Raw genomic sequence first — 17,055 nt, forward strand, 5'->3', positions numbered from 1 at the left:
CCTCCCCCAGACCTCCTGCACCGTAGGCTCGGGTTCAGATCTCTGCCCCTCTCAAACACACACGCTAATGACAATAATAGAGCAGGACTGTGAACCTGTCTGTCCAGACCAAGAGTCCTAGGGAGAGAGATCTGAATTTGCATACACTGATAAAAATAGCTATGCTAATGATTCACACTAATTGCTAAACGGATCGCACAAGTAAGGAGGAAAAACAAACAACGCAAAGTTGGGATGCACAGAAATTTGGGCAATACTTAGAGAATTATGGGTAACAATAACTGATATGATGCAAGCAAATGATGTGGTATGCAAGCAAATCTTATTGGTTTCTGCTGTCTCTAAAAACAAAAAATACGACGCAACGGGGGAAATCTGCGGCACTTTTTACGCAAGTTGTCCTTTATGCAAGGAGAAATTATATAAAGAGGTAAAACTAATTCACCTAATACACTTTCAGGATGTCTGTTATAAACTGAAAGAGTGATAGAAACATTACTTATGAAAACAAATGAAGAAAATGCGGTCCATTGACATGAGGGATATAAACAATTAAAGACAAGAAAAGCAAGTGTTGAGCAGACTGGGTTGGTTAAAAAGGAAAAGCTGTCCAAAATATAATCTAATATTTACTTAAGGCCACACTTGGCTCTGATTTTAATCGATTCATTTCCTGCTCCGCTCAGGGTGAACTGGCAAAACATATTCGGGTTACTTGGCTAATTCCCCACAGATACAAGCGAGTATCCAATCAAAGGTGAATCTCAGAGCTAATAAGCGCAGGGGCTCCAAGTCAAATTAAAATGCACATGAATAATACGCATGATACTTGAGACCTTCTCAGAGGAAATTACATTTTAGGCAATATCCACCCGAAGACAGCGCGTGAAGTTTTAATTTGCATTACTCTTCAGCGTGACACCATTTAAAAGCCAATTCCAACATTTTAATTCAATGATACGACACACATTGGAGATGCACTCTCTGTTTGGTTTTGCGTGCGCGCACACACACACACACATGCCATTTTAAAGGTCTGGAAATCTCTTTACTCACTCACCACTATGTACTTGCACTCTGCCTTCCTTTCTGATCGTCCTTCCTCTCCTCTGTTCCTGCACTCTCATCTATCTCTCCATCTCCCTCTCTCTCTTTGAGTAAGCGAGTTTCATTGGGGTGCTTGCCGACTGGAATCACCTCAGGGCGAACACTTTATTATCTGCGGTCAAAGCGTCACTACAAATACCATTCTACACACACAAGTGTCACTTTGCATTTGTCTGCTTTCTGCCTGCATCGCGCCAGCAGGACCAGGCTGCCTGTCCACACACACACACACACACACACACACTCCAGATCACACACACAGCGTGGGAAAATATACTAGTAGGAAGAGGAATCGGTGTTGTCTAAGACCTGTCCGCATTTAATATAATATAATATAATATAATGCATTATTATGTTATAGTATGTTATAAAGTACTGTGGGGTATAACAGGAAGTAAGTTTTTAGTGCTTAAAACTGTATTGCAATATCTAAATGTAGACCTTTTTTATCCTTTGTGGGTTTTGTGGTGCATTTGGGCTTTTTGTGCTGCTGCTGTTTTGGGGCTTTTTGTGCTGCTGCTGTTTTTGTTATTCAGCTTTTCTCTGGCGTCCATACCGAGACGTAGAGCACAAGGTACGAGAGATTATAAAGAAAGATGAATAAGAAATTCTCCAAGCTTGTAGCAGCCAGGGGAAGATAACAACCGTTCCTCTCCCAGAGGAGAACCCCACAGACCCCATCCACTCGCTCTCCTCCGAACGCCTCGAGATCCCCTCTTCATCATCCACAACAACGGAGACAGCAGGCAGCGAGCGCTGTCCTCTCCGTGCCTGTGTGGAATGCTAACCGTCAGCAGACATGTCAGGGGCATTGTGGGGCGAGAACTGGGCGACTTTGTTTTCTCTCACACTTCACGCCACACGGCTCGCCGGCGAACGAAAACAAAGCACAAAGCCACAAACAGAAGAACAGAGAAAACTGCAACAGAAAAGCTCATACTGCACTTTTGTTGTCAAAACCAAAGAACTTCAGAAAGAAAAACTATACAATCTGTAAAGCGTTTATACTTTTTTTTATAATTATGTCATTGCAAAATAAACTCGCAATATACACTTTTAGGGACCGTTTGGATCATTTAGGCATCAAAAAGGAATCTTCAGATCTACAGAAGTCCAACAAAGAATCTTTCACAAAAACAAACAATCAGAGAATTGCAGCAATATAGTTCCCATAAAGCAAAGTCAGTGGCTTATACTGTCAACAACTTGCAATTTTGTATGTTTGAACGTTTTGCTATCAACTTTAAATATGGGATTTTAGGGGTGTGACGAGATTTCTCGTCGAGTGAAAAGCTGTCTCACGATATCTCCACGACGGAGCATGAGGGTGACATTAGCATAGAATATACCACCGCTACTATACATTACATCATCCGCTGTCGTTTGGCTTTTTTAAATAGAAATAAAAAACATTTAATTCAGTTGGATAACGGTCGCTTCAATTGTAAACGGTGTGCGACTGCGTCTGAGCTGCAGGAATCACTGTTCACGTTACGAGAGTAAGGTCAGATGATTGACAGGACCATGGTGGAAAATTTGTGCGCAACAGAGCCTGATAGTGTCTGATAAATGTCTTATTATCTAGAATGCGCGCTCAGCACCGCCGCTCCCTATACACAGAGTACGTGCGATCACGAATCAAAAGTGTAAGTAACCACGAGCTCCTTGATTCGCGCGACATACAATAGCCAGTCTCCAAATATCAAACTTATCTTATGCTGGGCTGTGTAGCTGTGACCACCTCTTAGCTCTGTTCATTCTCAGAAAGTAGAACTGAAATGACATTCATTACAAGATGATTAACAAAATGCACCTGCAGACTATTTTTTCAGTCATGAATTTTGTCATTGAGGATTTCTTAAAAATACTGTGCAAAAATCTCGTCTCGTCTTGTTCTCGTGAACCCAATCTCGTGTCTCGTCTTGTCTCGTGAGCTAAGCGTCACACCCCTATGGGATTTTCTAAGCAATGATGACTTATAACAAATACTTAGTTTTGGTATTTTATACAGGTTTCAGATTTGATTTTCATATGCAGTGCATCATGGTATGAATAGTTAATTCCTTAATTCAGTTCCATTCATTTTGTCTACAAAGACCTTTGGAACTGTACCAAATATTTCTGATTTTAAAATACTTTAAAAGCTATTTTAAATCATATGTTTTAATATTGTGAATCACTCGGATTAAAATAAAAGGTTTAAAAAGAAAGGAAAAAATACTTTTGGAACCAAGGACACTGAAACAAATGAGATGTCATTACTTTCTTGATACCATTCGTTTTGCTGGTATTTGTGTTAACATATTTTGTCTTCATATTTTTTTTCTTTTTTGTGTCGACACCTGCCTCAAGACAAATTCCTTGTATATCAAAGATCTTATGAAGTCCTTTTTATCTCATAGTCCTCCTCCCTTCTCTCTCATGTCCTTGGTTCTTATCCTTCCCGCCAACACACAACACGCCCTACTCCTCTCAGTCTCTTCAAATGCTGTTTGGTAGGCGTCTCTCTAAGCTGAGGTCTACCGTTAGCCACCCACGAAAAAACAAAACATGAAGCGGCCCATTTCACTTTTATACATCAGACTCGTCTGACTTGAATAAATCCCTCATGTACGTTAGAATTTCTGGGGTCACACAGTCGACAATGAGGACAGGCCATTGCTCTATCTGAAGATCTTCCTGGGAGAACGACTACGAAAGGAGAGTTGTAACGGCAAGTGCCGAATAAGTTATTCAGCTGAAGGGGATTAACAATGATTTTTTTTTAAAGTAATACCCACGTTAAATATGACTTAAGCCCTATTGATTGCATCTGTGGTATAATTTTAGAAAATAATTTTGACATTGTTCTCAAAAAAAAAAGAAAGAAAGTGTGCTGTAATACACAGTTGAAGTGTAAGGAGGAATTTGTGTACACACAGATGCTGTTGATAGAGCTTTACTTGTATTTAACCTTGAATATTCCTTCTTTTCTCATTGTGTGGTATAAAAATTATCTCTGGGTGAAAATTAAAAAGAACTGAAAGAACTGAGGAGCAGGACAGGAACAAACGCTCCTCCGTCAAATATAATCTTGGAGAACATCACAAGCTGCTTGATAGAGCTAAAGATAATGAAGAGATAACTCATAATGTGAGCGAGGAAATGAAGAAAAAAAAAAGGTTCAATTTCGCTTGTCTCTGATAAGGTGACCTCTTTTCATCGCTGCAAGATTCGTATCAGGAAAACTTTCAGAAACAATCATTCACACATACACACACACACACACACACACACTTTCTAAAATACACATTCGCAATGTGTGGTAGAGAGAGACGAATCTGAGAATTCGATTGAGATTAGAAAGACGAACAAGATCTCAAATGAACAGATAGAAAGAACTAAGCGTGTACAGTATATGTGTGTGTGTGTGTGTGTGTGTGTGTGTGTGTGTGTATGTGTGTGTGTCCTGACAGGCCGAGGGAGATCTCACAGTGCGAGTCTGCAGGTAAATAGAAAAAGAGGGCTGCCTGCAGCTAGCCTGGAGCAAGTCTCAACCCTCCTGCTCTCTCATTTAGGAAACAAGGTCTCCACTGCTTCAAAATGAATATTAAACACCATACACACACACACACACGTGCTGGTAAAACCATATTAAGCCATTGACCATTAGGCCATAAATCAGTGCACTAGTAAAAATTTCACAAGACGGCCAAATCACTTAAGGGATCTCATTGGAACACTACAAACAAGATCTATTTTCATCTCTAACAATTGTTTATTTATATCTAAACATGTCTTTGTTTGCTTTTTGACAATTTGTCTGAGAATATTAGACCACAGAGACGTGTAAGGACAGGAAACAAGAAACCCAATCAAGCACACAGAGTCTTTCATACTAATGCTTGTGATACTAATTTGCAAGAAGAGCTGTTAGTGCACATACACTCTTTACCCAGAGGAGCGCGAGTGTGTCAGGCAGGCTATTCTAATTGATGTTAAAGGTCCCAAAGGAGCAGTAATGTTAGTTTAGCACGTCATGTACTGTCTGTCTGTCTCTTTCTCTCTCTACCACACACACAAATATGTAAATATGATTTGTTCGTCTTTCTTCACTAATCTTCTTCTTTCATAACACATTACATGGCTGCAGATGGATGGACAGACAGGCAAAGAGACAGACAGAAATATCTTCTTTATATTCTCTATTTATAAAAGATATAGAAATGGATAGATTGATAGAGAGAAATCGAGAAAAGACAGACAGATATGAGATGGGAGACAGACAGATATACACTTATAATGTGTGTGTGCGCGCTCATGTTCTGCATCTTCTAACCTGTCTCCTGGCCCCCAACGGAAGGTCAGTCTCTGGGTGTGATCTCATTTCCTCAACTGCTCTAGGAGTCTTGGATCCCCTCCACCTCTTCCTTCTCTTCTCCTGCCCTCCCCTCCCTCCTTCCAACCCATACATACACCTGGGAGGTCCACACGCCAGCTTAAAGGGCATCTCGCTTACGTCTGCCAAATCCATGGCAACAGCCGCTAGCATCCCAGGCCCCCTTCCCCACCCTGCTCTGCCCTCTATGCCAATGGCACCCAAAGCCCCAGGATGGGCACCGAATGAGTGGCAAGGCTGGTAGGTCCCCAGCAGTGCCCGGAAATGAGCCTCTGGGTGTGTCTGCAGGTTGCTGGCAGGGCGATCAGCCAATCATAACCCTGGGAGGCAAAGAAGACTGCAGGATCGAATACAAACAGCACTAAAAAAAAAAACTTTGATTGCCACTGCCTAGTCAGTTATTGATGTTAATATAAATGCTAATTGGGTATCACGGGTAATATAAGCTGTAAAGGGCACCAACTGAAATAAACATCTCTTACACACCTCAGAATCATGAAACAGGAGGAAAAGTTCACTCAGGATAAATACAAATCCCTGCAGACAGTGTCTGAAGGGAAAAAAATGATGGAGGTAACAGGGCAGAGAGCAGCTGTGAATCAACTAAAATGTAAAAAGGTGAAAAGGCCTGAGTTGAAACTAAGGTTAAAGCAGTCATATTAGTTGCCATGGTAAGCCTTTTTAAACACTTTGCAGTAAATGTGTTTCCTGTATGGTGAACCCTGCTGGACTGGAGGAGCACTGCACTGCTGAACCAAAGACATCCTGGCAGAGATCAACATCTCATGACCCTTCCAAACGCCTTTAGCCATTAATGTGAAAACTGAAGGCTCAGTCCAAATCTGACGTCTTGTCAGTATGATGCTGACTTCTGCTTCTCATATGGTTCAAATCTTTCCCATCAGGCCTTCGGAGGTGATAATCTCTCTCTACCGGATTGGATGTTGTGACCCTGCAAATGATGTCACAGTGCCATATGTGCATCTGATTGGCTGCCAAAGCCTGCTGTGGCTCAGGGCAGAGGGAGAAGAATGTTGTGATTGGACCCGAATCACTCACAGACACCGTACACAGGTGAGCGTGTGTAACATCATAACACTATGGAGAAAATGAATCTGCAGAGGGAAGGAAGAAATGAAAAAGCAAGGAGATAGGAAGAGTGCAAAAAAAGAAGAGTGAAAATGAGCAGGAAAAACAATGAAACAGCAAAGGAAGAAGCAAATAAGAGTGAACAAAAGGAAGTGAGCAAAAGAGAAAACAAAAGTGTATGACTGAAAGAGTGAGAGAGAAAAAAGAAAGTTTGAGCAAAAAGAATGCAAAAAAGAAAGTAAAAGAGAAAGAAAGAGCAAGGGATGGAGAGAGAAAGACTGAGAAACAACGCGAAAGAGAAAGAATGAGTGAAAGAATGAGCTATGAAAGGAAGAAAGGCAGAAAATTCACCCAGAATGCAATGCAGAGGTCAGTGTCGGAGTGGCTGTGATGTGTCCGGCCCCGGTGCTCCAGTCCCCAGGGTGCTCAGTGATGAAGGGGGATCTGCCCTCCGCTCAGACTTTCATGTCGCCATCTAAGCTACTGGCAGACAGACACTGGCGGGGGGCTGGACGACAGCTACAAATGTCACCCAAACAGGGAGATTTAATTAGGAATGACAAGCCCTGACGCGTGAGAGTGCCGCCACATACTCTGAGAATTTAGGCATGCTGAAAGCGAGCGGCTGTGATTTATAATTTAACTAATGCCTGCCGTTTCTTTTTCATTTCTTGGCTAGAAGGGGGAAAACTCAAAAGGCCTCCTCACTGAAGCTAATCTAATACGATATTTTTAAGGGCAGGCGGTCAACGGATTCTTAAAAAGCATGTTGCTCACTCACTCTCTCTCTCTCTCTCTCTCCCCGTCTCTCGCTACCTCCACTTTGCAACTCGCTTTCTCTCATTTTTTTTTTCAAGCTCTTTTTCTACTCAGACAGGGAAAGAGGTGTGATAATGAAAACAACCTTTCCTATCTCCCACCTCTCTCTCTCTTTCTCTCTCTCTCTCTCTCTCTCTCTCTTTCTCTCGCCTGCTAAGCTCCATGCACTCTGGGGAAATTGATTGTCTGGCTGGCCGATCTGAGCGCTTGCAGCTGATGCTGGAGCCAGTTAAGTCCTTTTTTTATTGAGAGTATGAGGCATTTTTAATGGGAGTTGCATCAATGAACTGTGCAGGCGCTACGCATCTGCATGCAGAGGGGGGCCTTTACTTTATAGTTATTTGAATACCCTTTCAAATCCTCTCTCTCTACTCATGATCTGAGAAGGACAGCGAAGAAGGTACCCGTCCACCTCTATCATCTTTCAGACATCAGCCCAGAATGTGTCTCACTCTCTTTCTGTTCAAAGTCTGACACCTGTCTGCAGCCCCAGACCAGACGGTGCGGTCCATTTATACTGAAACCACAGCGCAGACACAGATACTCCAATCAATGACACACACAAAGGTCTTTTAGTTATTGTTATGAGATTGTGCTCTACTGCAGCGATCTCTCAATCAAAAGCAAACTGATGCCAGGAAGAGTGACTGTGTGTGTGTGAGGCAGAGAGAAAGAAACTGTTCTTTTCCCATTGATTTCAGCCTCAGACACCCACTGACTGCTTCTCAATAAGAAGTCCAGAAAGGAAGTGGCTAAATCCTGCTGAAATTGGAGGGAGGGAATCAATTTAAATCAAGCATGGCAGTCTCCATCCCTTCTGCTCTCTCATTCTTTTCTTTTTCTCTCAACCACGCTTTTTTTTTCCCCATGCAAAATCATTGATCTTTGAAACTTCTTATTCATGAGTTCATCCATTTGTCAGTCTACTCTTTGTTTCTGCCATCCATCCACTCATTCATCCATCCATCCATCTGCTCATTTATCCATCCATTCACCACCATCTGCTTTATTCATCCATCCAGCCATCCGCTCATTCATTCATCCATCCATCCGCTCATCCATCCAGCCATCCATCCATTCGCTAATTCTTTCATCCATCATCCACTCATTCATCTATCCATCCACTCATCCATCCATCACCATCTGCTTTTTCATCCATCCATCCATCCAATCATTCATTAATTCGCTTCATCCATCCATGCAGCATTCACTCATTAATTTATTTTTTTAAATATTTATTTTTGAGATTGGATGAGCCTTTATAGAGATTGGTAGTGAACTGAGAGGAAGTGAAGTGGGAGAGAGGGGGATGGGATCGGGAAAGGTATCCACTGAAACAGGATTCGCAACATGTCAGTGTGCCGCCTACAAGGCTATCGGCTCCGACCACGCATTCATTTCAATTATACCAGTGAATCTCTTTCACTTCCTGTTCTAAAACTTCACATACACACATCTTGAAAAATACAAAAGAACTGCAGCAGGTGCCCATGCTTTCCCAAAAAAAGCTGTCCTTTTAACCTTTTCCTCTTTCTCAAGAAGGAGAAAGCAGAACGATGCTACGCTGATCAGTGAGCAGCAGGAGGACATTGCCATCCTATTACCTTTAAGCTGCTCTGAGCTTAGAGCTGAACCGAAGGGATAGTGGTTAGAAGCTGCATGTTCCTCTGCTCGTCTGCCTGTCCTCACCGTAATCAGCTTGTGCATATGGAATACTGCCACGCCAACAAAACAGAACTGGAGGCATATGGAATGTTCTAAAAGAAGGACAACCCCCTCTTCCTCTGTATTCTTTCCTTTCTTCTCTCCTTCTCATTACAGGAAGAGCTCCCTCGGTTGAAGTCTAATCTGAAGATTTAAGCAGAGCCCAGGGATCTTCGGTCGGAAAAAAAAGCAGTAGGCTGTGCTTTACTTTCTTTAATCTCGGAGTCTTCCAGAACGAGGTTTGTTGGTCTAAAATTCCAATGAACCTTGAACAAACATGGGGATACACATAATATACAAAATTGTACAGTGTGGCAACCAGAGGACCTGTTCAACATGGGTTACTCGTGCATTTGTGTGAAACCGACTTATGGAAAATGAGCAGATTTGTTTCAGCATGTGTATATTTGCATACGGGTAGGTCTGTAAGGACGTCCACCACTGCAAATGTTTAGCTAACCCGAAGGCCAGGGTTGAGCAATAAGCCTTGAAGCCATGGCAGGGAACCTCTACAGTAAAGTCTTTAATTCTTGCTGATTCAATGGCTATTGAACAACAAAAGAAAAAAAACAATACAAATGTTTCATACGGTCACAAAACCCAGACATTCCTCACAGAGCAGCACCTAGAGAAGTAAAGGATGGAGTAGGGTAGTGTTGATTAGTTCAGAAGAGTAGGTGTTTTTAAACAAGGGCCTGAGGGACTGCTAGAGGGTAGGATGTAGAGCTTTTTTTTGAATGCTCTTGAAATGAATGATTCAATGACAAACACTTTTTTAAAGTCTCTTGTTGCCACCTCCTGTTGTAATAAGTGATGACTTGTACGTATTAATACACACAAGTGTCAAAACACTTCAAAAAGGTGATTTGCTCTATTTTGATTGCTAGATATCAATGTTCCCCAGTAAAAATTGCGTTCGGGGGGGTAATATACAGTATGTGTTCTTTTTTGGCAGGGTTCCCTGCTGAAATTTGCATTCCCAGGGCTAAATATCACATAATTGGGGTCGCTTCAACCCGCGGACATGAAAAACAGCGGACATGACTTGGCAACACTGATCGTAAGCCTGATGGCCGACTCTCTCATTCATTGAACATGGGCAGCGAAAAAATACAAGCTGCTCGCGCTCCACTGACGCTAGTGACGTGAAACAGCCATGGTAATAGACAGTGGAATCGTTGTCAATTAGAAATAAGATCATGTAGGTGTTTGAATCGAGATTGCAATCTTTTAACAATTAATCGTGCAGTTCTACTAGGAAGTCTTAGCCTGGATGCCAGCCGAATTTAGCCCCGCCCACAATTTTTTTTGCTCGGGCAATTCGGTCTGGACTCGCTCCATAGAGGAGGAATTATGCCCGAACAGAAACTGTTCGGACCAATGAAATTGTCAGGGCGGGCTTTAGACGATGATGGACAGATGATAAACCTTAACGTAATCATCCACGTCATCGAAGGCTCTTGGGTTGAATTTGCTCTCATCCTAAACGGAGAACTTGTTCGTATATGCGTTCACCTTCACTATTTCTCTCAGAAACGATGATCGTGTTGGTAAGTACTCTGTGTATCCTTAAATAACCAATTTTATTACTGGCAAAGATCGTTTACACTCATCTTTTTCTTGTAACGTTACTTAATCCAGCGTGCGTGCAGACAGGGTTTCCAAGTGTTTTTGCAATGTCGCGCACAATTGCTACTCAAAACTATAGCCCAAAACAATAACTTTCCGGGGGGTTCTCCGGAAAAAAATGGCGTTTGGTTGGCAAAATATGTTATTTTGGCAAGGTTGCCTGCTAAAATTCGCATTCCTGGGTTTATATAATCACATAATTGGGGTCGCTTCAACCCGCGGACATGGAGAAAAACACGGACTTGGCAACACAGTGCAGTTGAGTTCTGTTGACATTTGACAACTAACGTTACGCGTCGCTCCGTTGCTCTGATTGGTTGTGGGTCTATCCAATTGAGGTCTTTCCTGGCTCGGTTGAAACACGCCCCATAATCAAAGCTCAATGAAGCGGTACCAGACTCATATTCTGACTAGAATTGAGTATGGCCACGCCAGGCTAAGGAAGTCTGCAAAACATTTGAGAATTAGATTTTTTTTTGTTTGTGTAGTTTTAGGTAATGTATGTAGTTAGATATTTATTAACTTTTTTTTACAACACATTTGACAATTTTACTATTTAGTTTCTAAAGGCTGGTAAAAATTTATACTAAAATGAATTGGTAAAAAATGAGTACATTTATAGTTAATTTATTATACTAAGAGTAATAGTATTTAACAGTTAGAAAAATATCTGCATAGTTTTGTGAAAAAGGTAAATATTTTTCAGATAATGTTTTAACAATTTGCTTTAGTACAACCATAATATAAAAGTCAATTATTTAATTAGTTTGTATTTATGACATTTTTCTCACAGTATGCAAGTGGATCATCATACTTGGGGATCCTTGGCATCAAAATACCACTACAGTAGAATGGAGTCGTATAAAATACGACAAGAAAAGAGACTCAAGTACAAAGACCAAAGCCAAAAGGACTCGAATCAAGGTTGCAAAAAACAAGACGTTAACTATTCATGTCTAAACAATACCATTGTGAGCGGAGTGAAGCTTCTTGGGGCATGGAATGATGTGATTTCAGGGAGTCATGAATGTGCTTCATCATACTGACATGAAAAAGATCTGTTAATAGACCAGTGTGAAAGAAAAGTCTATCGTCAAAGTTCATCATCCTCACTGTCGTCGGTGCGTAAATACACAGTCACATATAATTATTTAATCTGAGCGTTCTGTCTCATCAGAAGGAAGTAAATCTAATATAATGTGCCAGCAATCAGAAAGCCAAACAAGTTTGCTGTCAACCATTTGTATTTACCATTTATGATAAAATTGATCTAAAACCAGAAAAAACGAAGAAATGTAAACACTGAAATACATTTCTGCTTACATTTGCGGTTGATGTGTTGCGTTGGCTCAAGACTCTTGCTGCTGCTGCAGACGGCCGTGGCGTGCTGGGGTGCAGGGTTCTGCCTCCTCTGCAGACAGGCCAGCATGACTGCGCAAACGCAGGTACGATTCTACAGACACTGGTTTGCCGAGGCCGACCTGCAAAATAAAATAGTTGAAATGGTTAATGATGAAGTCCGAAGATTAAGCAAGACATAAAAGGAATTACACTCACTTAAACAGTATACAAATTATTAATAAAATAAATATTTATATTTGTTAAGTATGAATACAAAAAATAGAGTAATATAATGTAATACATGAAAATAGGAAAAGTATCAGGAAAACCACTAGGCCACAGCTCCAACATGCATATAATGCAGTTCTTTAACTCACACCTGTGATGCACAGGAAGAGGACACACACAGAAGTTTTAATGCTGCTCCAGCTGCCTCTCGGCTCTGTGGGCTGAATTACAAACACACACCTGCTGCATCACATGGGAATCTAGCAGCCCCGTGCTTCCTGGCCATCCCACAGCACCCATCCATCAGCAGCCTATCACTTCCCTCAGTCACAAGAGGAATAAAGCACCCATCACTGCTCACAACACACACACGGTAGGAACAAAACCCTGCACTGACCTACTGACAACACTTTCTAGGTGTTTTTTTGTTGTTGTTTTTTTTAATGATGGGGATGTCGAGAGAAAGAGAGTTGGTCTCTAGATCAGATGGTGACTGAAACGGTATTTTGTCCAAAAAGGTCTCGAGGCGATTTCCAGGAGATTCTGCTTGGAGTGTAAATGTCCATATTGTGTGTGGGAGTATGTGTAACATGCTGATGAGTTGGGTGGGGGGGCAAATGCCAAGCGCACATCAGGGCCAGTGACGGGCGTAATCAATCTCCCCCCGGGCCATAAATCTCTGGCTGCATTTCTACTCTGCCTCCCTCCATCTTCAGCTCTTTCGCTCCAGAGGAAGAAGAGAAGACGGGGCGCGCTGCCAGACAGTCGACACAGGAAACAGCAGCTCTTTTGGAGAATGCGTAATAGGACCATCTGACTAAGTTTCAGGCAGCACTGCCGCCCACCAGCCGACAACCAGACTAGCAAAGAAAGTGTAATAGTAAGTTACAGGAACAATCCTGCTGGAGTAACTTCAAGAGAAGCGTCTTGCTCAAGGGCACAATGGAGGGTTCGAATCTGCAACCTTTTGGCACAAGCCCATATCTAACCCCAAGGCGACCTAGAACAGGACTTTGATTTCAGCACAAATGTGCAAGCATATCGAACTTCGAAAATGCTTAACGACTGACAGTCAGATGTGTTGTCAATAAAGAACAATGACCTCCTGAACTTAATAAAGACATAAAGGTTCATTTTCACCTCTGTTTATGATATGGAATATTACGGCTCATGGTTTTGATTGTGTTTGTTCCAAAACACCTTACTGTGGCCCAGCCACATAAAAAATACAAACAAAACAATTAAGTGGAGTGTTAAATGTCAAGTGAACCATTCAAAAATTAAATGAAAACATTTTTAACCACAAAAACATAGGTAAAATTGAAACTACATAAAAAGATTCTCATTACTCCCCCAAAAATGTATGTATATATATATATATATATATATATATATATATATATATATATATATATATATATATATATATATATATATATATATATATATATATATATATATATATATATATATATATATATATATATATATATATATATATATATATATATATATATATATATATATATATATATATAAATAAATAAATAAATAAATAAATAAAAGACCAATAAAATAGAAATAAAAACTTGAAGAAAAAAAAAAATCCAAGCCATTATAACCCTAGTGAAACGCTTAACATGGTTTGCCTAAGTAGGTACGACATGTTCCTGGCTGGATCAATATCCTTGTTTGGAACAGCATTCCTGTCAACCAATCAGGTTTTAGGATTAGGCTTATGGCTGGGGTTAGGGGCTTGAACAACATTCTTAATCTATTATCCCTGTGATTGGTTAGGGTCAGGGGTACAACTAGGGCTATAATTTATAGGCACGTTGTTCCAGCACCGACAAAAGATCTAGGAACATGTCCTCCTTGGCTAAATCAAGCTATGCCTGAGGGCAACTGTGTAAATTACAGCTCTTTAGATGGCAACGTGATTAAACTGAAGCAGAAACATCTTGAAGCCCAGTAATAACGCCTGACAACCCTTTACCACCCATCTTGTCAATCAGACTTTCTGAGGGAACAAATCCTCAGACTGTGAACAACAACCGAAAACATGCAATCCACGAGTGTGCTGAATCGCTCCGTTTTATTGACATGTGAAATCTGTGTTATTTAAAGATCCAGGCTCATCGGTAAACATCTCTCTCTCGCTCTCTGTCTCCTCAATGGCTTTCTGTCACAGCGGGGAAATGGATTAGCCCTTCCTGAGACTCGGTTTCCAAAAATCTGCATGTGAATGCAAGCAGATGATGAGGAACTGAGCAGAGAATGAGAGCGAGATCGACAAGCGACTCAGGTCTGCCTGTCAGTCTGTCAATATTTATTTATAGTAAACACGCATGCACTTTGAAATTGTGCAGCTATGTCAGCTAACATATGCTTATCAATGTTTTTGAACAAATCAGTTGCAACACCAATAAAATCGCCACCACTGTATACTCATCATTGTCTCCCTTCAGTCAAAAGCAGTACCAGCTCAACACAAAGAACATCAAACACTGGAAGATTTCTGCAATTGCACTTGTGAGTCTGCTTCCTGAGATACAAGCCATATTACAAATTTGCTAATTCTCTTATCACTGTTATTTCATAAAACTAGAGGGTTTATAAGCGGCCAATTGGAACAAACCTCACACATACCTGAAAATAGTGAGAAATTTTCTAGGAGATATGACTGAACTCTTGCACACTACAAGATTAAGAAACAAGGTATGCTTGTATAGCTAAAACCGAGATGGCATTGATTTGGTTTGTTATTTAGCATATGATTTTCATCTAAAGCCCTACAGCCACACTGACTATAGACATCCCTCTTGAACATCCTGAAGTTAAGTCCCTTGGTTAGCGTGAAGGCTCAAGTTGCAAAATGTGTGTTCAGAGCCTTCAGACCTACTAACACAGAGCAGAAGATTTCAGTGCAACAAGATTTTAAAACTACTGCACTTCACAATGAAAGAGAAAATTCACACAGTGAATATTGTTTTGAAAGCTTTATAAAATGTATTTAGCATTATATAGGGATGCACATATATTTAAATTCTGACAGATACAGATTTTCATGCTACAGTAATATCAGATAAATGTTAAACCCATAAATTAAATTCAACACTATTGGGTGTAAAGTTCAAAGTAAAACCCTAAAAAATAAACTCAATTGTTTAATTTTGAGATTTACTAAACTATAACAAGTAAATTAAATGGTCATTGTTGTTTTTTTACCCGGAACATGAGGTTTAAAACTTTAATTGAGCGTTAGATGATGGCAAAGGTCATCTAAGATGTAATAATAAATGAGCATACACAATAAAAAAAATATTATAAAAGAAAAATGCACGTATACAGTACCAGTCAGAAGTTTGGAAACATTACTATTTTTAATGCTTTTGAAAGTCTCTTATGCTCATCAAACCTGCATTTATTTGATCAAAAATACATTGAAATTCATAAAAAAAGTCATATTTTGAAATGTCATTACAATTTTAAATAATGTTTTTCTATTTTAAAAGTAAAAATTAGTCAATAAAAAAATAAATAAAAAAAGAACATTTTTATTTCTGTGATGCAAGGCTGAATTTTCATCAGCCATTACTCCAGTCTTCAGTGTCACATGATCCTTCAGAAATCTTTCAAATATGCTATAGTACCAAACTTTTGACCGGTACTGTATATTAAAAAAAATGGACTGATATGGTACCGATATTCACACTTTGCTGATTGCCAGTTTCTCTCATTGGGCTGACATCCAGTTTCTGATTGGCTGCGACTGGGTTATGCTACGCAGAAATGTTTGCTTTCAATGTGGACAGACAAACTACACTTACAACTATTTAGAACAAAACACTCAGAATTCTCCAACTGAGACATGTAGCTAAAGTCAAAGTAGTCTGTGCATAAATCAGTTTCCATAATGAAAGTGGTTTTGTATCTGTAACAATATACAGTTTCAGGTAGACACGCACTTAGTTTGTCTGATGCATGCCGAGATCTCTGGCGGTGGAATTAACCTCACGCTGGCCTGAGCCCCCTGAATTCTCTGAAGTGCACTTCTGTGGGAGGGGTGAAAAGATCGATAGGCTGGAAAGTGAGGGGAAGGTGAAACGAAAAGGTGTTAGTGAGGATTAAAGAACCTAAGACAAAAAGCATGATGGGTAAAAGTTGATTTCCTGTCTATAAAATCCTCCATTATGACCAATATAGACTCAGCCTGTCGGGAGTCTACATATATTGATGTTAAGGTTGAAGAGAGGAATGAGCATTTGCGTTTGTATGCGATTTCTGAGAGCTGAGGGGACAGATACGGGGTGGGGTGGGGGGGTGGGGGGGTGGGGGGTGGGGGTTCTCTTCCTAATTGAATGGTGACCTGCCAGCTCGGTGTGAGTGTGTGTGAATGTCTGTGTGTGAGACAGAAAGCCTCATGCAGTGCTTTTAAAAGGCCTGTGCGTCTCCCCTCTTAATAAGCCCAAACAAGTTAATCCAATCGACACACCCAGACCCTTTTCTTCGGCTTTAACAAGCAGCCACTACAGTCCCCCATAATCCCTCACACACACTGCACCGCTGAATGGAAAGCAATGAAAGAGCCCATTAGAGGGACAGACAGAGTCCCCGACCCCTTAACTTCACTACGCACACACACACACACACACACAATCTTAGACACTCAACACTATTATATAAAAACCACACACACACGGGGCTGAACACGCTGAGAAGGCGACATTAGAAAATCAGAATAACATTATGTCACACAC

The 17,055-nt window shown here is 40.7% G+C and overlaps 1 protein-coding gene across 1 annotated transcript in view; it reads right to left on the reverse strand.

Annotated features, from left to right (window-relative positions):
* fam222aa (family with sequence similarity 222 member Aa) overlaps positions 1 to 17,055 on the reverse strand; it is a 60,248-nt gene that overhangs the window by 10,684 nt on the left and 32,509 nt on the right. Inside the window, exon 2 of the mRNA XM_079816204.1 lies at positions 12,050 to 12,207. Coding sequence (XP_079672330.1) covers positions 12,050 to 12,155 — 106 coding nt within the window. The 5' untranslated portion in view covers positions 12,156 to 12,207. The remainder of the gene's footprint in view (positions 1 to 12,049; positions 12,208 to 17,055) is intronic.

This window comes from Gobio gobio (assembly GCF_949357685.1).
Source record: "Gobio gobio genome assembly, chromosome: 4".
Taxonomy (NCBI): Eukaryota; Metazoa; Chordata; class Actinopteri; order Cypriniformes; family Gobionidae; genus Gobio; species Gobio gobio.